The 25766-nt window shown below is 40.6% G+C and overlaps 1 protein-coding gene across 5 annotated transcripts in view; it reads left to right on the top strand.

The window, feature by feature from the left end:
- The window catches only part of akt3a (v-akt murine thymoma viral oncogene homolog 3a), a 165669-nt gene that overhangs the window by 130537 nt on the left and 9366 nt on the right, over positions 1–25766 (top strand). For all 5 annotated transcript variants that reach the window (XM_072916607.1, XM_072916609.1, XM_072916610.1 and 2 more), the window contains 3 exons: positions 380–508; positions 20106–20320; positions 24167–24254. In XM_072916607.1, coding sequence (XP_072772708.1) covers positions 380–508; positions 20106–20320; positions 24167–24254 — 432 coding nt within the window. The remainder of the gene's footprint in view (positions 1–379; positions 509–20105; positions 20321–24166; positions 24255–25766) is intronic.

Here is a 25766-nt window from a genome sequence, read left to right on the forward strand (position 1 = left end):
TAAACGAGTCGTCCTTGCATACTTTGTCATGGCGGTCGTGTGTTCCACCGATCAGCGTTCGACAGCACATCCCGCTACCGATAAGGTTCCTGGAACTTTCCAAAAGTTCCACCGAACTGGCAGGAACTCCGACAAGTTCATCAAGAATTAAATCTTACCGGGTTAGTTTTTTGGTGGAAACACAAGGGCTTTATATACCCGGGAAAGTAAATGGGAAAGTTCCTGTAAAAGTTCCTGCGGTGGAAAAGTTCCCAAATGGGCCAAATCATGACAGCACAACCAGAAATACACTTTGGACTCTCCACTCACTTAAAGAGTAATGCTTACAAACAAAAACTCCAGGAGATTTATTAAGCTGATGGTGAATGTTCCCTTCCAGCTCGAGAACCTGATGCTGGATAAAGACGGCCACATCAAGATTACAGACTTCGGCCTCTGCAAAGAAGGCATCACGGACGCCGCCACCATGAAGACTTTCTGCGGCACGCCAGAGTACCTTGCACCCGAGGTAACATTTGGGCTACACTCCCTTGATATCATGGTTATCGTTATTATCACAGTATTGTTGAATGTGCCAAGAAAGTACTTACTGTATACACACACTTTTGACCAACTTATTTTTTTATTTTAAATAAATCAAATAAATAGACATACAGTTAGAAAAGGCACTTTTTTGCATGTTTTGTGTTTCATATGCTTCACTGATAGTGTTTATAGTCTTAGTATTTGGTCTGTTTTAATGGCTAAGCTTTATTTGTTTTAAATATTGGTTTGTACTTTTGCCCTTTAATATTTATTTACATGAAAAGTGCGTAACAAATAAAATCTATTATTATTATTTCTGGCGGGCAATGTGGCATCCTACTCTGCTCAGCGGTCCATCCATCCATCCATCCATCCATCCATCTTCTTCCGCTTATCCGAGGTCGGGTCGCGGGGGCAGCAGCCTAAGCAGGGAAACCCAGACTTTCCTCTCCCCAGCCACTTCGTCCAGCTCTTCCCGGGCGATCCTGAGGTGTTCCCAGGCCAGCCGGGAGACATAGTCTTCCCAACGTGTCCTGGGTCTTCCCCGTGGCCTCCTACCGGTTGGACGTGCCCTAAACACCTCCCTTGGGAGGCGTTCGGGTGGCATCCTGACCAGATGCCCGAACCACCTAATCTGGCTCCTCTTGATGTGGAGGAGCAGCGGCTTTACTCTGAGCTCCCCCCGGATGACAGAGCTTCTCACCCTATCTCTAAGGGAGAGCCCCGCCACCTGGCGCAGGAAACTCATTTCGGCCGCTTGTACCCGTGATCTTGTCTTTTCGGTCATAACCCAAAGCTCATTACCATAGGTGAGGATGGGAACGTAGATCGACCGGTAAATTGAGAGCTTTGCCTTCCGGCTCAGCTCCTTCTTCACCACAACGGCTCAGCGGTCCTTGAACCGTAAACCCCCCACCCCAGTCTTGTATTTCTTTGAGTCTAGAAAGATCATTCTGTCCTAAGAGAGCACATTTTGTAGGTTCAATGTGCACAATTGAATATCTTAGTTGCTCAGACAGCAATGTGTTTATATGATTTTAGATTTGGGTTTCTTAATAGGGAACGACGTTAATGTCACTTGTTTTCATGTCAAGATTTAAGCTAGCTAGCTGGCGCCAGTCATTCCGGGAGTTTATCAAAGTGATTATCTTGATTGTAATCAATCACGGTTTTGCGATCATTTAATTTAAAGCGGTAATGCAAACCGCCGGGAGTTTTATTGTAGTTATCATTAGCGTTTATCGCTACATCCTTATATGCAATATTCACTTTTTTCCCTTAATTTGCATACCACTCACACAGGCCGCAATATTAGGAACATCGGCACAATGAGATCCAGAACTGTTAAGTTTTTTTTATATTTTTCACCTCATCGTCTGTCCTAATTTTTTCTCATGACTGCAAAGCACTATCATGGCGCCACCTATGGGTTGTGCTCAAAATGCTTTGGAAGACATTCTAGCATACATGTAATCAGGGATGTTCCTATATGAACATTTCATAAGACTGCCATTGTGACCAAAATTATTAGGGTTATCATTATTATTACGGTATTGTTGAATGTGCTCAAAAAGTACTTTCACACACTGAAATCTTTTTATTTAAAGGGGTCATATTATGATTTTTTTTCACTACATTTAAAGCACTTCCTTGTGGTCTATATCAGAGGTCCCCAACCTTTTGTAACTGCGGACCGGTCAACGCTTGAAAATTTGTCCCACGGACCGGGGGGCGCTGATTTTTTTTTTTTGTCATAAAAAAATACAATCATGTGTGCTTACGAACTGTATCCCTGCAGACTGTATTGATATATGTTGATATATAATGTAGGAACCAGAAATATTAATAACAGAAAGAAACAACCCTTTTGTGCGAATGAGTGTGAATGAGTGTAAATGGGGGAGGGAGTTTTCTTTGGGTTGGTGCACTAATTGTAAGTGTATCTTGTGTTTTTTATCTTGATTTAATAAAAAAAAATAAAAAATTAAAAAAAAAATTGCATAGATTATGTTTTACAGACCATCTTCAAGCCGCTTTCTGACCGTCTTTCAGGATTCCCGTTTTGTGGGCAGTTTTATTTACGTGGCTCCTCTTTGTCAAGGTCTTCTCCCTGTCATTTTTGTCGTGCCGGTAGTTTTTAGCACTTCCATAGCAAGTCTACTGACAGATATAGGTCCGAACTATACGTTACTTTATATTAGAAATGGCAACAACGGAGGATGAATGCCCAACAACAAGAGGATAGAGAAAAAGAAAGAGCTTATTGACTACAGCGTGGACTACAATAGTGGGCGCTCGCACATTTTCGGGACTTACGCAGATCCAAAATACACATCAGTAGGTACTGTCACGCCAAATGTCTTCCCCCTACAAAAATCTCCCCCCCCCCCCATTTACTTCTGGGGTCATTTCCTCTTACGTCATTGACAGCGATTGATAACACTTCGGCTTTGACTGCCCGTCGCTGGAAGGATACTTGTTTTTTTTATTTTTTATAATATAGCGTTAACAAAACGTCTGTATTAATCGGACAAATTAACTTGAGGATATTCCTGACTGCACATTTGACGGAGAATTAAACGATTTTTGATTCGTTTTCCACGGGTCAACACTACTTCAGGGTTAATTTTTCTTTCAGACGGATGGGTTTTAGGTTGATATTGTTGGCAAACACGATTTACTGAGATTCACTCTAACTTCGAGTAAGAACATACCTTTACTGTATGCGGCTGGTCCATGGTAGCCCAATATTGAGACGTGAGTAGGAGCAGTTTTTAGCAAATAATAAAAATAATTGCCAACAACCCCGATAATAACCCTGATATGACTTTGAATTCTCTACAATTATAAACTTTGCCCTCCGTGTCAAGTCACTTTCCGTAATGAGCCAATTATAATGTTGATTTAAAGTACAGACATTTATCAGTATTATATATTAATTAATATTTTTTGCACGTTACCACGAAGACAGAAGTTCCCAGCAGCGGCCCTAACACTCCGCCTGAAATTTTCCCTAACACTCCGTCTGGAATTTTTCGAAGCCTGCTGGTGTTTGACATAAGTCCCCCTTGGGAAAGATAAAGACAAATGTCATTCAGTGACATCACCATTTTCAGGAGATTTGGAGTCTATCGATCGCTGTCAATGACGTAAGAGGAAATGACGTAAGTAAGAGGAAATGACGTAAGAGGAAAGACCCCGGAAGTAAATGGGGGAAGGTTTTTATAGGGGGAAGAAATTTAGCGTGACAGCACCAATAGTTAAGACAAGTTGTTTTTGCATAATTTTGTGAAACAAAACACCACATAATGTTCCTTAACAGGTGCCATTTGTGTGTGTCCTTATCAGTGTTGGGTTGGTTACTGAAAAACAGTAACTAGTTACAGTTACTAGTTACTTTATTTCAAAAGTAATTCAGTTACTTACACCAAAAAGTAATGCGTTACTGTGAAAAGTAACTATTTAGTTAATTTTATTTTTATTTTTTTTAAGGCCCCCTTTAATGCCCTTTTAGCCTTCATTTCAGTACTGATATTGCACTGGAGAATAATACTATTTGTTGTTCAACTTGACATGCATTTGCATCACTGAACTCTGCTAAACAATGTGGTCTATATACAACACACTAGGGCTGGGCGATATATCGAATATACTCGATATATCGCGGGTTTGTCTCCGTGCGATATAGAAAATTACTGTATCGTGATATCCGAGTATACGGTCTCACGCAGTTGCTTTTAGCTGCGGGCATTACACTGCAGGCGTTTGTCACTCTTTCTTGTCTGTCCTCACAGAGACGTAAAACAAGCGCACCTTCTTACATACGTCACATACTGTCACGCGTGCAACGTCATACACTCTTGTGGAACAGAGAGGTAGCGGCATAGGTAACATTAGCTGTGGTGCTAACGGTGTGGTGCGAGTGGTAATACAAGAGAGAGAAGGTGCGAATCTGGTAACAAATGAAGGAAGAAGAATTAATTCCCAAGAAAAACAGCACAGGGTCCATCATCTGGCGATGGTTTGGCTTCAAGCGGGAAGATGTTGAACAGACAACCGTAGTATGTCAAGTATGCGGCAAAAGCTTTGCTACAAAAAGTAGCAGCACTGCTAATTTGTAGCATCATTTGAAAAGTCACCCGCTAGAGAATAAGGAGTGCTTGAAACTTCGCATGTCAACATCTCCGTTCGGTGCCACACCCAACAAAATGCCCAAGCAACCATTTCCAGATCAACACCGTATGAAAAAAATAGTCAACAACAGAACCATTTGATTTCCTATTAAGCAGCTCATTTTTATTTGACAGTTATTTAAATATCTTGTGTGACATCATGCACAAAAGTGCACTTTATGTTTTTAACTATTGTAGTGGCGTTCTGTACAAAAAGTGCACTTTAATTTAGTGTTGTTTTGATATGTCATCTTAGTGACATCATGCACAAAAGTGCACTAATAGCTTGTTTTAAAATGTCTCTGACAATCTTGCACTTTCTGTTTTGAAATGACATGAATGTTTGTGCCACTGCTTAGTAACTGTTTAATAAATACAGTTTTTGTAAATTAGTTGTGATTTCCCTCTCTGCATGAAAGTTTAAAATAAGCATATATTAATGCAGTATGAACAAGAATGTTTTAATGTAGACACATAGAATCATCATAATGGTGTGATTATATGCATCAAGTGTTAATTCAAGGCTAAGGCAAAATATCGAGATATATATCGTGTATCGTGACATGGCCTAAAAATATCGAGATATTAATAAAAGGCCATATCGCCCAGCCCAACAACACACAAAGATAAAGACAAAGGACCAATTTGTTTCAGGCCAGAACAAATTGACAAAACTATTTTAAATAGCTGCAACATAACATATACAGTATAAGTAACAAACAGCATAATAACAACATGTCACAACATAGCTGGCTTCACCCAAGGAAGGCACACATGACATACACAAAGCCTAACCAGGCGTTTTTCTCTCTCAAGGAATTCTGAAATAAAATTGTGTCTTCAAGAGATCAACACTGTACTGAAGCCCATAACATTGTATGCATTTCCCCAGTTTTAGTTTAGAGATAAGGAAAGATTGGCCTGGCCCATTAGGATCCCTCTTTATGTTTGTGAACTTTATAGTCTATACATTTAGAGTGATGTAATAATCAAACACTCTAGTAGTCTAGAATGAAAGAGTATGTAAGAGAATTGACAGAGTGTGTGTACCTTCAGTGATGAATGATGAGCAGAGGCAGAGTTTGGAGTGTTTTCTTTAGCTCGCTTTCCATGTTTATGTACTCACTGTTCAGGAACGTGGAACATGGTTTCCGTGCGATTTGCCGTTTGACGCCGGTATCATGCTAATTAGCTGCCTGAAAGCGGGTGACTCCACTGTAGAAATAGCCTGCATGTCTTCTAACACATAAGCTGCAATGGCTCTATCAATGTTGTCCTGGCTAGCAGTCCCTCCGTTAAAATCCAGCTGCTGTTGCTTAGGTGGAGGTGAAGGTGAAGTGGCATCGGAGTCTGTGTCTCTCTTTACTAGCTTCGTCGAAGCATGTTGCTTATGTAGGTGTTTCAGCAGATTTGAATTGATGTTTTGGGCAGTAGATAGGATCTTTGATCCAAGAAACAACTTACATATAACTAAAATGTTATTTTCTTTGTGCTCGACAAAAGAAAAGTAGTGAGAATATCTCCATGTTAAGAAACTCAACTTCGGCTCCGCCATGATGTCTTGTTGTTAGTAAACACAGACCCCCCCCCCCCCCCCCTCCAATAAAATAAACTCAGATCTTCTCAGTTTCTAGCTGATACTACCTAAAAAATTACGTAAAATAAGGCAGTAACGCATCATGTAGTAACGGTAACTGAGTTACTGAATATAAAAAATAATGCGTTAGACTACTAGTTACCGCCCAAAATAGTCCCAACACTGGTCCTTAGACACACACCTTAATATGTTGAAGCACAGCACGTCTGACTATGATAGCCGTAATGCGCCGACAATCCATCAAGTGGTGCAGCTTCGTAGTTTACCAAAGTCGAACAAACCCTAAAACCAGTGAAGTTGGCACCTTGTGTAAATCGTAAATAAAAACAGAATACAATGATTTGCAAATACTTCTCAACTTATATTCAATTGAATGCACTGCAAAGACAAGATATTTAATGTTCTGAGAAACTTCAAATATTCATTGCCATTTGCATTTAATGGCAGCAACACATTGCAAAAACGTTGGCACAGGGGCATTTTTACCACTGTGTTACATGGCCTTTCCTTTTAACAACACTCAGTAAACGTCCGGGAACCGAGGAGACCAATTTTTGAAGCTTTTCAGGTGGAATTCTTTCCCATTCTTGCTTGATGTACAGCTTAAGTTGTTCAACAGTCCGGGGTCTCCGGTGTGGTATTTTAGGCTTCATAATGCGCCACACATTTTCAATGGGAGACAGGTCTGGACTACAGGCAGGCCAGTCTAGTACCCGCACTCTTTTACTACGAAGCCATGCTGTTGTAACACGTGGCTTGGCATTGTCTTGCTGAAATAAGCAGGAGCTTCCATGAAAAAGACGTTGCTTGGATGGCAACATATGTTGCTCCAAAAGCTGTATGTACCTTTCAGCATTAATGGCGCCTTCACAGATGTGTAAGTTACCCATGTCTTGGGCACTAATACACCCCCATACCATCACAGATGCTGGCTTTTGAACTTTGCGCCTATAACAGTCCGGATGGTTCTTTTCCTCTTTGGTCCGGAGGACATGACGTCCGCAGTTTCCAAAACACATTTTAAATGTGCACTCGTCAGATTCTCTGAATCTTTTGATGATATTTAGATGGTGAAATCCCTAAATTCCTAGCAATAGCTTGTTGAGAAATGTTGTTCTTAAACTGTTAGACTATTTGCTCATGCAGTTGTTGACAAAGTGGTGACCCTCGCTCCATCCTTGTTTGTGAATAACTGAGCATTTCATGAAAGCTGCTTTTATACCCAATCATGGCACCCACCTGTTCCAAATTAGCCTGTTCACTTGTGGGAAGTTCCAAATAAGTGTTTGATGAGCATTCCTCAACGTTCTCAGTCTTTTTTGCCACTTGTGCCAGCTTTTTTTAAACATGTTGCGGGCATCAAATTCCAAATAATATTTGCAAAAAATAACAAAGTTACCAGTTCGAACGTTATGTATCTTGTCTTTGCAGTGTATTCAATTGAATATAGGTTGAAAAGGATTTACAAATAATTGTATTCTGTTTTTATTTACGATTTACACAACGTGCCAACTTCACTGGTTTTGGGTTTTTTTACCTAAACATTTTGAAAGATTTTTGAGCGCTGTGTGTAATATTAAAATTTCTCAATGAAACATCAATGTTTTGGGCTTGCTTGCTTACGGGAACTTGCTAGGGGTATTTATTGAACAGGGGGCGTAAACCTGCAGTCCAGATGTATCGCTTATGCGTGACTGCTATCTACTGGTCAGACTGATCATTACACCATGTACCAAAAAAATTGCTTCAAGGTCTATAATGTGAATCAGAATTAATGCTCTCCAGTTTATAAGGCGCTATGTACATTTTTGAGAAAATGAAAAGATTTAAAAGAAAGAAAACATTTCATGGCTGCAACACGTGCCAAAGTAGTTGGGAAAGGGCATGTTCACCACTGTGTTACATGGCCTTTCCTTTTAACAACACTCAGTAAACGTTTGGGAACTGAGGAGACACATTTTTTAAGCTTCTCAGGTGGAATTCTTTCCCATTCTTGCTTGATGTACAGCTTAAGTTGTTCAACAGTCCGGGGGTCTCCGTTGTGGTATTTTAGGCTTCATAATGCGCCACACATTTTCAATGGGAGACAGGTCTGGACTACAGGCAGGCCAGTCTAGTACCCGCACTCTTTTAGTATGAAGCCACGTTGATGTAACACGTGGTTTGGCATTGTCTTGCTGAAATAAGCAGGGGCGTCCATGATAACGTTGCTTGGATGGCAACATATGTTGCTTCAAAAGCTGTATGTACCTTTCAGCATTAATGGCGCCTTCACAGATGTGTAAGTTACCCATGTCTTGGGCACTAATACACCCCCATACCATCACAGATGCTGGCTTTTCAACTTTGCACCTATAGCTATCCGGATGGTTCTTTTCCTCTTTGGTCCGGAGGATACAACGTCCACAGTTTCCAAAAACAAGACCACAGAACACTTTTCCACTTTGTATCAGTCCATTTTAGATGAGCTCAGGCCCAGCGAAGCCGACGGCGTTTCTGGGTGTTGTTGATAAACGGTTTTCGCCTTGCATAATGGAGTTTTAACTTGCACTTACAGATGTACCGACCAACTGTAGTTAACGACAGTGGGTTTCTGAAGTGTTCCTGAGCCCATGTGGTGATATCCTTTACACACTGATGTCGCTTGTTGATGCAGTACAGCCTGAGGGATCGAAGGTCACGGGCTTAGCTGCTTACGTGCAGTGATTTCTCCAGATTCTCTGAACCCTTTGATGATATTACGGACCGTAGATGGTGAAATCCCTAAATTCTTTGCAATAGCTGGTTGAGAAAGGTTTTTCTTAAACTGTTCAACAATTTGCCTAAGCATTTGTTGACAAAGTGGTGACCCTCGCCCCATCCTTGTTTGTGAATGACTGAGCATTTCGTGGAAGTTGCTTTTATACCCAATCATGGCACCCACCTGTTCCCAATTTGCCTGCACACCTGTGAGATGTTCCAAATAAGTGTTTGATGAGCATTCCTCAACTTTATCAGTATTTATTGCCACCTTTCCCAACTTCTTTGTCACGTGTTGCTGGCATCAAATTCTAAAGTTGATGATTATTTGCAAAAAAAAAAAAAAAAAAAAAGTTTATCAGTTTGAACATCAAATATGTTGTCTTTGTAGCATATTCAACTGAATATGGGTTGAAAATGATTTGCAAATCATTGTATTCCGTTTATATTTACATCTAACACAATTTCCCAACTCATGAAAACGGGGTTTGTAGATTTGTGCACAGGAACTTGTCAGTTCCCCAAAGGTGTGTACCATGGGGCCACACTTTGGGGTTTAACAACAGCGCCACCATATGATCGTTTTATAAGGAAAATAACAATAGAGGAAACAAAGTAGGCGTGAATGTTTTGACAAACATGCCAACAAAATTAGCATACCTCATGAAATGTAGGGTGTCTATAACTAGGGTCCATTAGAATTGCTCAAATCTTAAAAATGTACTTTTTTATCAAGGAATTAGTTTTGTATTCAATTGTGCAAGTGTACCTAATCAAGTGTCTGGTGAGTGCATGTGTGTCGCAGTACCGCTTATTTAAATAACTGTATATTTATGCTTTGTTCATCTCACTGCCATGTCCATAACCGTATCAGGTGCAGAAATACATAATAATGGGGCATTTTTAGAGAGAGTCGAATAAATTTTAACAAGCGTCCATCCAGAAGTTCAGCAGATCAACTGGCGAGAGCGTCTCAGCGCTGTGGGTGGCGTAGAGGGAGGGATGGAGATGTGGAGATGAAGGCAGCAGGGGAGAGACGTGGTGCATATCCCACTTGAAAAAGTACAGAGGACAATTTGGCGCTGAATTTTCTGCCTTTTTTTTTTTTTTTTAAGTCCCTTCCTTTGCGTGCCAAAAGCTGATTGGAGGCTGCTAGTTATTTTTCACAGAAAGCATGCATTTGTGTGTGTGTGTGTGTGTGTGTGTGTGTGTGTGTGTGTGTGTGTGTGTGTGTGTGTGTGTGTGTGTGTGTGTGTGTGTGTGTGTGTGTGTGTGTGTGTGTGTGTGTGTGTGTGTGTGTGTGTGTGTGTGTGTGTGCGCGCGCGCACGTGCCCGTGCGTGCGTGCAGTAGAAAGTGCGGGCTAAAGTGAGGCAGATGGCGGCAGATGGGCGAGGTTGGAGGAAGGTGCTCGGAAAAAACCTGGAAATCTACACCGCCGCCACTCGCCCGCCCGCCTGCCTGCACGCTCTGCTCGCCCGCCCGCGTGTAAAAATAACACAGTTTGCTCGGAGCCAAGTTAGAGAGATGCAAAGTAGCTGGGATTAAAAAGAGAAAAGGGGGCTGGTGGGGGTTGAAGACCAAAGAGAGAAGAGGGAATATTTGAGGGTTACAGGAGAAAAACTTCGACACTTCCTGTGCTTGCTGCTCATACAAAGGTCAAACAATGTGCAACTTCTCCACAACTCATTTTCTCATTCAATACATCAATAATAAGCAACTTTTATCAAACATCTCTCTAACATTCCAAAATGTCTGCCTTTGACACCGGCAATCTGTGTGTGATCATGTGTGCGCCTGCTGGCTATCTGCGCTGATACCGCCACAGGCTATGTGTTCCCGTCCCATCTAGTCCAGTCCACGCTGCCAAAGCCTCCATCCCGGGAGCAGCATCCCGCCACCACATGGCTGATCCCAGCCACCAGATAGGACAAGGCCTTTTTCCTCTCGCTTTCCTTTTTTTTTTTTTTTTGTCACATCTCGGTCTTTTAACGCTTAATAATCTTATTTCTCACCCAGAGGATAATGCGTCTTAACAGGGCCACTTGTGAGTAGTGGGGTCAAACATTAGTGTGAGTACAGCGAGCCCCTTAGACACAAGTCTAAAGACACATGCTTCCATGCCCGCGGCTGTAGGGCAGCATCCTGGCTCTGTGAGAGGATTAATCTGCTCCCTGCCTGCGACCGAGCTGCCACCTCTTTTCTCCTTCAGTCGTCGTAGGCGCTCACAATTTCACCAAGCGCTTGAGGTGCTTGTGTGTGTGTGAGTGTGTGTGTGTGTGTGTGTGTATGTGTGTGCCTCTGCATCTCATTGTTTGCTGCACTCTCAAAACTTTATGAATTTGACGAGGGCGGATAAATATTCCATCTGTCGCGTGCGTGTGTGCACTCGTCTCAAGACTAGTCTCCCAGTCTAAGCCAGCGTTATCCCTCCAGTTGTACCAGTCAGTTGTGCGCGCGGAGCTGGCGGCAAGCAGTGTTCTTCCAGCATCCTGTGTGTGTCTCCGCCACTGATGAACATCAACATGAAATATCCATTAGCTCGCACACACTGGTGCTACTTTCTGCCTTCTTAGAACAGTTTAGTGTTGTTTTTCTGCATTAACCTGCAGTGTTTCCTATACATTCATGTATTTGTGATGGCCTGCCACAAATAGATTTGGAGCGCTACAAATACCGGATTTTCCGGACTACCGTATTTTTTCGGAGTATAAGTCGCTCTGGAGTATAAGTCGCACCGGCCGAAAATGCATAATAAAGAAGGAAAAAAAACATATAAGTCACATTTTTGGGGAAAATGTATTTGATAAAACCCAACACCAAGAATAGACATTTGAAAGGCAATTTAAAATAAATAAAGATTAGTGAACAACAGGCTGAAGAAGTGTACGTTATATGACGCATAAATAACCAACTGAGAACGTGCCTGGTATGTTAACGTAACATACAAACCCCGTTTCCATATGAGTTGGGAAATTGTGTTAGATGTAAATATAAACGGAATACAATGATTTGCAAATCCTTTTCAACCCATATTCAATTGAATGCACTACAAAGACAAGATATTTGATGTTCAAGCTCATAAACGTTATTTTTTTTTTGCAAATAATAATTAACTTAGAATTTCATGGCTGCAACACGTGCCAAAGTAGTTGGGAAAGGGCATGTTCACCACTGTGTTACGTGGAACTGAAGAGACACATTTTTTAAGCTTCTCAGGTGGAATTCTTTCCCATTCTTGCTTGATGTACAGCTTAAGTTATTCAACAGTCCGGGGGTCTCCGTTGTGGTATTTTAGGCTTCATAATGCGCCACACATTTTCAATGGGAGACAGGTCTGGACTACAGGCAGACCAGTCTAGTACCCGCACTCTTTTACTATGAAGCCACTTTGATGTAACACATGGCTTGGCATTGTCTTGCTGAAACAAGCAGGGGCGTCCATGGTAACGTTGCTTGGATGGCAACATATGTTGCTCCAAAACCTGTATGTACCTTTCAGCATTAATGGCGCCTTCATAGATGTGTAAGTAACCCATGTATTGGGCACTAATACACCCCATACCATCACAGATGCTGGCTTTTCAACTTTGCGCCTATAACAATCCGGATGGTTCTTTTCCTCTTTGGTCCGGAGGACACGACGTCCACAGTTTTCAAAAACAATTTGAAATGTGGACTCGTCAGAACACAGAACACTTTTCCACTTTGTATCAGTCCATCTTAGATGAGCTCAGGCCCAGCGAAGCCGACGGCGTTTCTGGGTGTTGTTGATAAACGGTTTTCGCCTTGCATAGGAGAGTTTTAACTTGCACTTACAGATGTAGCAACCAACTGTAGTTACTGACAGTGGGTTTCTGAAGTGTTCCTGAGCCCATGTGGTGATATCTTTTACACACTGATGTCGCTTGTTGATGCAGTACAGCCTGAGGGATCGAAGGTCACGGGCTTAGCTGCTTACGTGCAGTGATTTCTCCAGATTCTCTGAACCCTTTGATGATATTACGGACCGTAGATGGTGAAATCCCTAAATTCCTTGCAATAGCTGGTTGAGAAAGGTTTTTCTTAAACTGTTCAACAATTTGCTCGCGCATTTGTTGACAAAGTGGTGACCCTCGCCCAATCCTTGTTTGTGATTAACTAAGCATTTCATGGAAGCTGCTTTTATACCCAATCATGGCACCCACCTGTTCCCAATTTGCCTGCACACCTGTGGGATGTTCCAAATAAGTGTTTGATGAGCATTCCTCAACTTTATCAGTATTTATTGCCACCTTTCCAAACTTCTTTGTTACGTGTTGCTGGCATAAAATTTTAAAGTTAATGATTATTTGCAGAAAAAAAATGTTTATCAGTTTGAACATCAAATATGTTGTCTTTGTAGCATATTCAACTGAATATGGGTTGAAAATGATTTGCAAATCATTGTATTCTGTTTATATTTACATCTAACACAATTTCTCAACTCATATGGAAACGGGGTTTGTATTATGGTAAGAGTCATTCAAATAACTATAACATATAGAACAGGCTATACGTTTACCAAACAATCTGTCACTCCTAATCGCTAAATCCCATGAAATCTTATACGTCTAGTCTCTTACGTGAATGAGCTAAATAATATTATTTGATATTTTACGGTAATTTGTTAATAATTTCACATATAAGTCGCTCCTGAGTATAAGTCGCACCCCCGGCCAAACTATGAAAAAAACTGCGACTTCTAGTTAGACAAATACGGTATACAGCGCACCGGTACATAAGCTACACCCACTAAATTTTAGAAGAAAAAAATAGTTTATATATATTAGCCGCACCGAACTATAAGCCGCAGATACTGTATATACGTTGCGAAAATTTGTTATTTACACAGTAAGGGTCTGTAAATGTTTATTTAAATACCTTATTTGTTCTACGCCAGGGGTGTCCAAACCCCGGGCCTAATGCGGCCCGCCGGCATCTTCAGTTTGGCCCGCGAGACGTTAACACGAGTTCAATTTCAGTAAGCAACCTGGCCGTGCGGGGTGTTTTCATGTTAAATTTAAATAGCCATGGGTCTGAGGGCCACCATCTTGTAGACAATGTGATAAACTCAGGACAGCAAGCACAAACACAACATATATGACCCAATTCTAACAACCTTTCTTGGTCACACGTAACACAACCTGCTGGATATTAGGGTTGTACGCAATGTTCCCTCTAATTGTTCATGTGTGTGAGCAAACACAAAAACTCCCTGAGCATTCAGTGGAGCACACGTGAGCAACATCACACGTGGCAATACCAGCAGCACACCTGTCTCAAACCAATCTTTTATTATAACACTCAAATGAGAGGAGTCATTTTCATGAGATTATTTTGTAATATTAGTGATTTGGCCCACTTGTAATGAAAATAAAAGAAATCTTGTTTTTCATAAGCTATGGATTAGTATTGTACAATATGTCTGGGTGGGGGTCCTGCTTTGGAAATCATTTGTACCCCTTTCAGAGATCACATTTAGTTGCCCTTAAACATCCTCATGTTGCACAATGAAATGTAAGCATAGGATGAAGTGTGCATTCCTGTAACTTTCTCTAGTAACAGCATTCCATGATTAATATCAATATATTAACATGAATAATAAATGACAGTAGAATAATCACACGTATGACTGAGGAGTCATTGTGTAACTTTGTGTGGTGTTTGAGTTGTCCGACTTTTTGTGTGGCCATAAACGCACCAGTGGCTTAGTGGTATGCGTGTTGGTGACAGATGACAAGTTGCTTTTGGCCTGGTTTGTACGGCAGAAAATGACCAGTTTTTCGAGAGAGAAGTTTTTTACTCATGTTTTTGGTGTGGTTATGGCCGAATATAAACAGTTTTGCTCAATAAAGTGATCGATATAATTCCTGTCCTCGAAGCATCTCGATACACGTTACAAAAATTGAACGGTGTTGACGAACACCGTTAGGGCCGCTTGTTGTCACTGTCACTCAGAGTTGCATTGCAAAATTACACAGAATAAATGTGTTTATTTTGTTTAGAATTCAGATGGGATATGATTTGGTGCGTGGCATATATTTGCTGTGCGCAGAGGACGCTTTAGCAGTGCGCAATTGCGCAGTCGCGCACCTTAGAGGGAACGTTGGTTGTACGGTATACCGGTGATAGTATACTATCGCGGTACTAATGAATAAAAAATAGGGATGTCCGATAATATCGGTCTGCCGATATTATCGGCCGATAAATGCGTTAAAATGTAATATCGGAAATTATCGGTATCGTTTCTTTATTATCGGTATCGTTTTTTTTTTGTTTTTATTAAATCAACATAAAAAACACAAGATACACTTACAATTAGTGCACCAACCCCCCAAAAAAACCCTCCCCCATTTACACTCATTCACACTCATTCACACAAAAGGGTTGTTTCTTTCTGTTATTAATATTCTGGTTCCTACATTATATATCAATATATATCAATACAGTCTGCAAGGGATACAGTCCGTAAGCACACATGATTGTGCGTGCTGCTGGTCCACTAATAGTACTAACCTTTAACAGTTAATTTTACAAATTTTCATTAATTACTAGTTTCTATGTAACTGTTTTTATATTGTTTTACTTTCTTTTTTATTCAAGAAAATGTTTTTAATTTATTTATCTTATTTTATAAATGTTTTTAAAAAGTACCTTATCTTCACCATACCTGGTTGTCCAAATTAGGCATAATAATGTGTTAATTCCACGACTGCATATATCGGTTGATATCGGTATCGGTAATTAAAGAGTGGGACAATATCGGAATATCGGATATCGGCAAAAAGCCATTATCGGACATCCCTAATAAAAAACGATACTATACTCCGTTTGAAAAGTACCGGTTCCACAATTTTTTTATACTTTTTAACAGGCATGACGACGCGTCGTCACATCATGAAATTGCTGGTTTTACGAGCAGAGGAGCATGTTCGGCAGCGCACAATCACGCAGTACTTACAAGCAGACACAGTGTGTAGACAGAAAAGGGAGAACGGACGCATTTCGGCTTAAAAACTAAAGATAAAGGTGAAGTTATAACACTGAAACTCCCTCAGGGAGAGGTGCTTTAAGACATGGCGAGCTCGCATCCATCCACAGTCGGCAGTGTTTTAGCTACTTCTGGAGACAAATAAAGTAAGTTTCTTACAAATAAATAAATGATAAATGGGTTGTACTTATATAGCGCTTTTCTACCTTCAAGGTACTCAAAGCGCTTTGACACTACTTCCACATTTACCCATTCACACACACATTCACACACTGATGGAGGGAGCTGCCATGCAAGGCGCTAACCAGCACCCATGAGGAGCAAGGGTGAAGTGTCTTGCTCAGGACACAACGGACATGACGAGGTTGGTACTAGGTGGGGATTGAACCAGGGACCCTCGGGTCGCGCACGGCCATTCTTCCACTGCGCCACGCCGTCCCTACCGTGGGACGGCGTGGCGCAGTCCTGCAGTATCATTCCTGCAGGACAAGGAATAGCTAAACATGCTTCACTACACACCATAGCGCACTGGCGTCACCGCTATTGATGTACCCCTGACCTCCACTGTAATGATACAAAGTACAATAGCGTATCTATTCGATACTACTATGATTACATCGATATTTTTTATCGTCACAAAAATCTTTTTTCCTTTTTTTAAATTCATTTTATGTTTATAAACTCAGGAAATATGTCCCTGGACACATGAGGACTTTGAGTATGACCAATGTATGATCCTGTAACTACTTGGTATCGGACCGATACCTAAATTTGTGGTATCATCCAAAACTGATGTAAAGTATCCGAACAACAGAAGAATAAGTGATTATTTCTTTTTAACAGAAGTGTAGATAGAACATGTTATAAGAGAAAGTAAACCGATATTAACAGTAAATGAACAAGTGGATTAATAATACATTTTTACAGCTTGTCCCTCATAATTTTGACAAAATAATAGAATGAGAAATGACACAATATGATACGTCAGCAGACAAATTAGGAGCCTTTGTTTTTTAACTTACTACTAAAATACAAGTTGTCAAGTATGTTCACTATTTTATTTAAGGACAAAATTGTTCTTCGATTGCAATAAAAAATGTTTTTAATGTGCTGTAATTTTTTGTTAAAAAAAAGTCAATAATGCCATTTTTGTGGTCCCCTTTATTTAGAAAAGTATCTTAAGAGTATCGACATACATATTGGTATCGGGACAACCCTAGTGAATTTATAAAAAAACAACTGTCCCATCACCAGAAAAAATTAGAAATGATACCCATTTAAATCCTTCCCAAGGCATGATGGGAAAAATGCAAAACACTCTCTCCACACTTATGCATGTTTGACTTTTAGCTGCTTGATATTTCAGATTCATTACAAAGCTTTAAAGAGGTTGTCACGGAGGCAAACAAGGTAGGAGTTGAAATTGAAACATACACACATATATATATATATATATATATATATATATATATATATATATATATATATATATATATATATATATATATATGGTTACTTTGCATGCAGTCTGCTTTCGGCCCCTAGCCCAATGCGGCGCCCCAGTCCAAAAGTTTGGACACCCTTGTTTCCCTGTTCTAAACTGTGCATTTAACGCGGCAGTAAAATGGCAGATCAAACAAAAAAGAAGTCATCGTCATGGACCCACTAGCTGTAGAAGTTAGCTCTCCAATCAGCTAAACCGACTCAATAACTCCACAGTGACGTCCTGGTGAATTTGCTGAGGAATTTGTGAAACTAAAACAATACAAAAAGAATGCCATTGTAAGTTAATAATACTAACACAGACACTCGTAAACGTGTTAGTATATTAGCCAAAGCTTACGATGATCGCGTCATTACATGAAGATAGCCCGTACAAATATGCATGAAAACACTCCTACAGACATCACACATGGGACGGTTGAGTAAGTATAAACAGTTTGTTGTAGAGATGTCCGATATTATCGGCCGATAAATGCTTTAAAATGTAATATTGGAAATTATCGGTATCTTTTTCAAAAAGTAAAATGTATGACTTTTTAAAACGCCGCTGTACGGAGTGGTACACGGACATAGGGAGAAGTACAGAGCAGTTGCGTCTCCCATTCATACTTGCCAACCCTCCCGATTTTCCTGGGAGACTCCCGAATTTCAGTGTCCCTCCCGAAAATCTCCCGGGGCAACCATTCTCCCGAATTTCTCCCGATTTCCACCCAGACAACAATATTGGGGGCGTGCCTTAAAGGCACTGCATTTGCGTGCCGGCCCAGTCACATAATATCTACGGCTTTTCACACGCGCAAGTGAATGAAAATCATACTTGGTCAACAGCCATACAGGTCACACTGAGGGTGGCCGTATAAACAACTTTAACACTGTTACAAATATGCGCCACACTGTGAACCCAAACCAAACAAGAATGACAAACACATTTCGGGAGAACACCCGCACCGTAACACAACATAAACTCAACAGAACAAACACCCAGAACCCCTTGCAGCACTAACTCTTCCGGGACGCTACAATATACACCCCCCCGCACCCCCAACCCCGCCCACCTCAACCTCCTCATGCTCTCTCAGGTAGAGCATGTCCCAAATTCCAAGCTGCTGTTTTGAGGCATGTTGGAAAAAAATAATGCACTTTGTGACTTCAATTATAAATATGGCAGTGCCATGTTGGCATTTTTTTCCATAACTTGAGTTGATTTATTTTGGAAAACCTTATTACATTGTTTAATGCATCCAGCGGGGCATCACAACAAAATGAGGCATAATAATGTGTTAATTCCACGACTGTATATATCGGTATCGGTAATTAAGAGTTGGACAATATCGGAATATCGGATATCGGCAAAAAAGCCATTATCGGACATGTCTAGTTTGTTGTATTGCAAAACTTACAAACAATGCTTGGAGTGATGAATGAAGAAACTATACGAGTACGAACGCTACTTCTGGTTCATGGCACAAAACAGAAGGAAATACTGTAGACGTTCAACCCGTTCAGCCAAAAATGTGTTGATCGGGACATCTTTAATAGCAAATTGAAAATTAGGGCTTTACAAAGATGATAATGACATTGCTTGGATATTCGTTTAACAGCTTTACTGCCACCACAATAAATACTATTGTGTTATCATTGTTATATTGAATCATTAGACTGTGCAGGTGTAACTAATGAAGTATTTTCGTCATGTGTACTACCAGCATCTTTAGATAATGGCTGTTAGCATGTGGGCCTTTGTGAAGTCTGTTCGCCCGGCCCGGTCCATTATTAACAGTGAGAAGATGCTATTATTATTGGCGAGATGTCCAACATATGCTGTTCTGGACGCTCTCCAAGCCTGCCAGTCTGCACGCCGTTCACCCTCACCCCGTCCCAAAACCACACTCTTCATCATAGCGTCACATGTTAATAAGCTTGTGATGTTAATGAGGGCCTCAGCAGCACCTGAAGTACCTCTCTTCTCACGTCCCCTGCTCCCCATCCTTCCTCGTCCCCCTGAGGCGCGCGAGAGGATGAAGGAATGAAGGAGCAGATGGAGAAGACGAGAGTAGGCAAAGTGTAGCAGAGGACTTTGATAGACTCGCTCGGCAGCCGTGACCTGCGTCCATGACCCCTCCTGCCTCCTCCATCCAGGGACGCTCTTGTCTGTGTCTGCCAGCTGAGGAGTGAGCGTGCCAGGGAGAGCTGGCAGAGACCAGGAGGGGGCAGCACACTCAGCAGGCCTCGAACTGGCCTCTGAAGACCTGCCACGCAGTGATGTTAGCCTCTGTGTGCACGTGTGCGTTTGCCATCATCATCATCCTCCTTGTTACCACTAAACCCACTTCTGTTCATCTCAGCTTGTTTTTTAAGCTTCCCTGCAGCCACTTTGTGCCATCTTGACTCTCTTCTGCTTTATCTCCTGGCTCATCTGCCTTCTTTGTCACCTCGGGCACTCAATAAAATACATGCAGACTTGCAAAATAAAAGCAGATGTCTAATAAAACAAACAGCCGCGCTTAAAAACGTGCACGCAGACAGACATTGAACGTCTGCTTCCGTCTCCTCCCTCAGGTCCTGGAGGACAACGACTACGGCCGGGCGGTGGACTGGTGGGGTCTGGGAGTGGTGACGTACGAGATGATGTGCGGACGGCTGCCCTTCTACAACCAGGACCACGAGAAGCTGTTTGAGCTCATCCTGATGGAGGACATCAAGTTCCCGCGCACCCTTTCAGCCGACGCCAAGTCGCTGCTGTCCGGCCTGCTCATTAAAGACCCCAACAAAAGGTGCGTGTGCTCAATCAGTGCAACTCAAAATGTGACACATAAACACAGGAAGTTCAAGTCAAGTTCAAGTTCAAGTTCAAGTGACTTCACTGCAAAAAGTCAGTGTTCAAAAACAAGAAAAAAAAATACAACAATTAGGGGTATTTTATTTGAACTAAGCAAAATAGAACAGAACATTTGGCTTGTCAAGACTTTCCAAAACAAGTAAAATTAGCTAACCTCAATGAACCCAAAAATACCTTAAAATAAGTATATTCTCACTAATAACAAGTGCACTTTTCTTGGTAGAAAAAAAAATATGAGACCTATTTGCTCAATATGTTGAAAAATATTCTTAAATTACAAACCCCGTTTCCATATGAGTTGGGAAATCGTGTTAGATGTAAATATAAACGGAATACAATGATTTGCAAATCCTTTTCAACCCATATTCAATTGAATGCACTACAAAGACACAATATACTTTTTTTTTTTTTTTTTGCAAATAATAATTAACTTAGAATTTCATGGCTGCAACACGTGCCAAAGTAGTTGGGAAAGGGCATGTTCACCACTGTGTTACATCACCTTTTCTTTTAACAACACTCAATAAACGATTGGGAACTGAGGAAACTAATTGTTGAAGCTTTGAAAGTGGAATTCTTTCCCATTCTTGTTTTATGGAGAGCTTCAGTCGTTCAACAGTCCGGGGTCTCCGCTGTCGTATTTTACGCTTCATAATGCGCCACACATTTTCGATGGGAGACAGGTCTGGACTGCAGGCGAACCAGGAAAGTACCCGCACTCTTTTTTTACGAAGCCACGCTGTTGTAACACGTGCTGAATGAGGCTTGGCATTGTCTTGCTGAAATAAGCAGAGGCGACCATGAAAAAGACGGCGCTTAGATGGCAGCATTTGTTGTTCCAAAACCTGTATGTACCTTTCAGCATTAATGGTGCCTTCACAGATGTGTAAGTTACCCATGCCTTGGGCACTAATGCACCCCCATACCATCACAGATGCTGGCTTTTGAACTTTGCGTCGATAACAGTCTGGATGGTTCGCTTCCCCTTTTGTCCGGATGACACGATGTCGAATATTTCCAAAAACAATTTGAAATGTGGACTCGTCAGACCACAGAACACTTTTCCACTTTGCATGAGTCCATCTTAGATGATCTCGGGCCCAGAGAAGCCGGCGGCGTTTCTGAATGTTGTTGATAAATGGCTTTCGCTTTGCATAGTAGAGCTTTAACTTGCACTTACAGTTGTAGCGACAAACTGTATTTAGTGACAGTGGTTTTCTGAAGTGTTCCTGAGCCCATGTGGTGATATCCTTTAGAGATTGATGTCGGTTTTTGATACAGTGCCGTCTGAGGGATCGAAGGTCACTGTCATTCAATGTTGGTTTCCGGCCATGCCGCTTACGTGGAGTGATTTCTCCAGATTCTCTGAACCTTTTGATGATATTATGGACCGTAGATGTTGAAATCCCTAAATTTCTTGCAATTGCACTTTGAGAAACGTTGTTCTTAAACTGTTTGACTATTTGCTTACACAGTTGTGGACAAAGAGGTGTACCTCGCCCCATCCTTTCTTGTGGAAGACTGAGCATTTTTTGGGAAGCTGTTTTTATACCCAATCATGGCACCCACCTGTTCCCAATTAGCCTGCACACCTGTGGGATGTTCCAAATAAGTGTTTGATGAGCATTCCTCAACTTTATCAGTATTTATTGCCACCTTTCCCAACTTCTTTGTCATGTGTTGCTGGAATCAAATTCTAAAGTTAATGATTATTTGCAAAAAAAAAAATGTTTATGAGTTTGAACATCAAATATGTTGTCTTTGTAGCATATTCAACTGAATATGGGTTGAAAAGGATTTGCAAATCATTGTATTCTGTTTATATTTACATCTAACACAATTCCCCAACTCATATGGAAACAGGGTTTGTAAGTAAATGCTAGTGCCATTATCTTGACATAATGATATGCGATCGGCATTACGTTTCTTGAAACCAGCAAACATATACTAAAAACGAATTTATTGTTCTTAATGGAAAGGCAACAAGGCAACATCTTGTTACTCTCGGGGTAACCATTTATCATATGGTCTAAAAATGCATTTTTCAATAGACAGCATGACATCATCGCGCCAAGTGCGTGCTCTTTCAGTCAATTAGTGCGCATTTATACAGCCCGGCCCCCGGCCAAAATGTTTTTAATTGTAATTTTGAAGAATTTATCTGAATGCGAATGAACTATTTCTGTTCAAAATTGTTAGAAATGTTTAAATATTAACTGTCCGTTTGCTGTACTGTGCCAACTGTACTACTATATGAGTACGTATTTTCTATTGTTTCATTGAAAATAAAACAGCAAAGTCCATTTGGCTGTCATCCGTTTTAATTATGAGACACAATTATGTCAAAATCATGATTTTTTTTTTTTCATGCTTGAAATAAGAAATGATTACTTTAAAAAAGTAGTTTTATACTTGTGAGTGTTGATGACACAGCTTTGCAACACTTGATATTCTAGTTTCAAGCATGTTTTACTCAATATAGGTCATAACATCTCAGCAACAAGCTGTAATATCTTACTGAGATCATTTAGGACCAAAATCATTAAAACAAGTAAAACACTCTAACATAAAATCTGCTTAGTGAGAAGAATTATCTTATCAGACAGAAAATAAGCAAATATCACCCTTATTTGAGATATTTAATCTTCCTTAGATTTCAGTTTTTGCAGTGTTCGGTAGATTTGTTTTGCAGTATGAAATACAGGAGAATGGCATGTGCATATACAGTACAGGCCAACAGTTTGTACACATCTCGTCCTCATTCAATGCATTTTCTTTATTTTCATGACTATTTACATTGTAGATTGTCACTGAAGACATCAAAACTATGAATGAACACATGTGGAGTTATGTACTTAACAAAAAAAACGAGAGGGACGAGCGGTAGGAAATGGATGGATGGCACTCCTACAGACATCACACATGGGACAGTTCAGTATCGTTGCTTGTAGGGATGAATGAAGAATCCATATGAGTATGGACGGCTAGAAGACGGAGCGGCACTTCTACTTCCAGTTGAAAGCCAGTCTAAACGAAAGGGCACTGCAGTGAGCGAACTCATCCAAAAGGTGGCGTCATAGCTCCAACAATAACACTCTTTGCTTGTGTTCTTTTAAAACTATTTGCATTATGGCCATCAGCGAAAAAAAATCCATAAATTATCTGCACCGTTTTATAAGCCGCAGGGTTCAAAACGTAGGAAAAAAGTAGCGGGATTTACAGTATAAGTGCATTAAATATTGGTAATGATATGAAGAGGAGGTATTGTGGGAAAGCTGTGCTATTGTCAGCTTATTTCCGTCTGTCCTATTATTCATGTGTAAAACTGATAAGTATGATCAAAACATTCAAGAATGGAGTTAAACATATTTTAAAAGCTCTTAGCTTTAGTTTAACATATTAGCTTCAAAAAGTATATATGTTTTAATATTATTAGTTTTAATAAGTACGTATGTTTGAATATTATTAGTTTTCATAAGTACATACCATCCATCCATCTTCTTCCACTTATCCGAAGTCGGGTCGCGGGGGCAGCAGCCTAAGTAAAGAAGCCTAGACTTCCTTCTCCCCAGCCACTTTGTCCAGCTCCTCTTGAGGGATTCCAAGGAATTCCTAGGGCAGCTGGGAGACATAGTCTCCCCAATGTGTACATACTGTATGTTTAAATCATATTAGCTTCAATCAGTACATACTGGAAGTTTAAATATTAGCTTCAATCAGTACATCATGTATGTTTGAATAATATTCATTCACATTGATTCTTCTTCCTCTAACAAACTAGACTTGGTGGAGGACCAGAAGATGCCAAGGAAATAATGAGACACACTTTCTTTGCTGGGGTGGACTGGCAGGATGTGTACGACAAAAAGGTGTCACAAACACACACTTGACAATAGTTTGTGTATCAACACCTCACACTTGACAATAGTTTGTGTATGGACACTTGACAATAGTTTGTGTATCACCACCTCACACTTGACAACAGTTTGTGTATCAACACCTCACACTTGACAATAGTGTGTGTATCAACACCTCACACTTGACAATAGTTTGTGTATGGACACTTGACAATAATTTGTGTATGGACACTTGACAATAGTTTGTGTATCACCACCTCACACTTGACAACAGTTTGTGTATCAACACCTCACACTTGACAACAGTTTGTGTATGGACACTTGACAATAGTGTGTGTATGGACACTTGACAAGAGTTTGTGTATCAACACCTCACACTTGACAATAGTGTGTGTATCAACACCTCACACTTGACAATAGTTTGTGTATCACCACCTCACACTTGACAACAGTTTGTGTATCAACACCTCACACTTGACAACAGTTTGTGTATGGACACTTGACAATAGTTTGTGTATCAACACCTCACACTTGACAATAGTTTGTGTATGGACACTTGACAATAGTTTGTGTATCAACACCTCACACTTGACAATAGTTTGTGTATCACCACCTCACACTTGACAATAGTTTGTGTATCACCACCTCACACTTGACAACAGTTTGTGTATGGACACTTGACAATAGTTTGTGTATCAACACCTCACACTTGACAACAGTTTGTGTATCAACACCTCACACTTGACAATAGTTTGTGTATCAACACCTCACACTTGACAATAGTTTGTGTATGGACACTTGACAATAGTTTGTGTATCAACACCTCACACTTGACAATAGTTTGTGTATCAACACCTCACACTTGACAATAGTTTGTGTATGGACACTTGACAATAGTTTGTGTATCACCACCTCACACTTGACAACAGTTTGTGTATCAACACCTCACACTTGACAATAGTGTGTGTATCAACACCTCACACTTGACAATAGTTTGTGTATGGACACTTGACAATAATTTGTGTATGGACACTTGACAATAGTTTGTGTATCACCACCTCACACTTGACAACAGTTTGTGTATCAACACCTCACACTTGACAACAGTTTGTGTATGGACACTTGACAATAGTGTGTGTATGGACACTTGACAATAGTTTGTGTATCAACACCTCACACTTGACAATAGTGTGTGTATCAACACCTCACACTTGACAATAGTTTGTGTATCACCACCTCACACTTGACAACAGTTTGTGTATCAACACCTCACACTTGACAACAGTTTGTGTATGGACACTTGACAATAGTTTGTGTATCAACACCTCACACTTGACAATAGTTTGTGTATGGACACTTGACAATAGTTTGTGTATCAACACCTCACACTTGACAATAGTTTGTGTATCACCACCTCACACTTGACAATAGTTTGTGTATCACCACCTCACACTTGACAACAGTTTGTGTATGGACACTTGACAATAGTTTGTGTATCAACACCTCACACTTGACAACAGTTTG

This window comes from Nerophis lumbriciformis, linkage group LG02 (genome assembly GCF_033978685.3).
Source record: "Nerophis lumbriciformis linkage group LG02, RoL_Nlum_v2.1, whole genome shotgun sequence".
Taxonomy (NCBI): Eukaryota; Metazoa; Chordata; class Actinopteri; order Syngnathiformes; family Syngnathidae; genus Nerophis; species Nerophis lumbriciformis.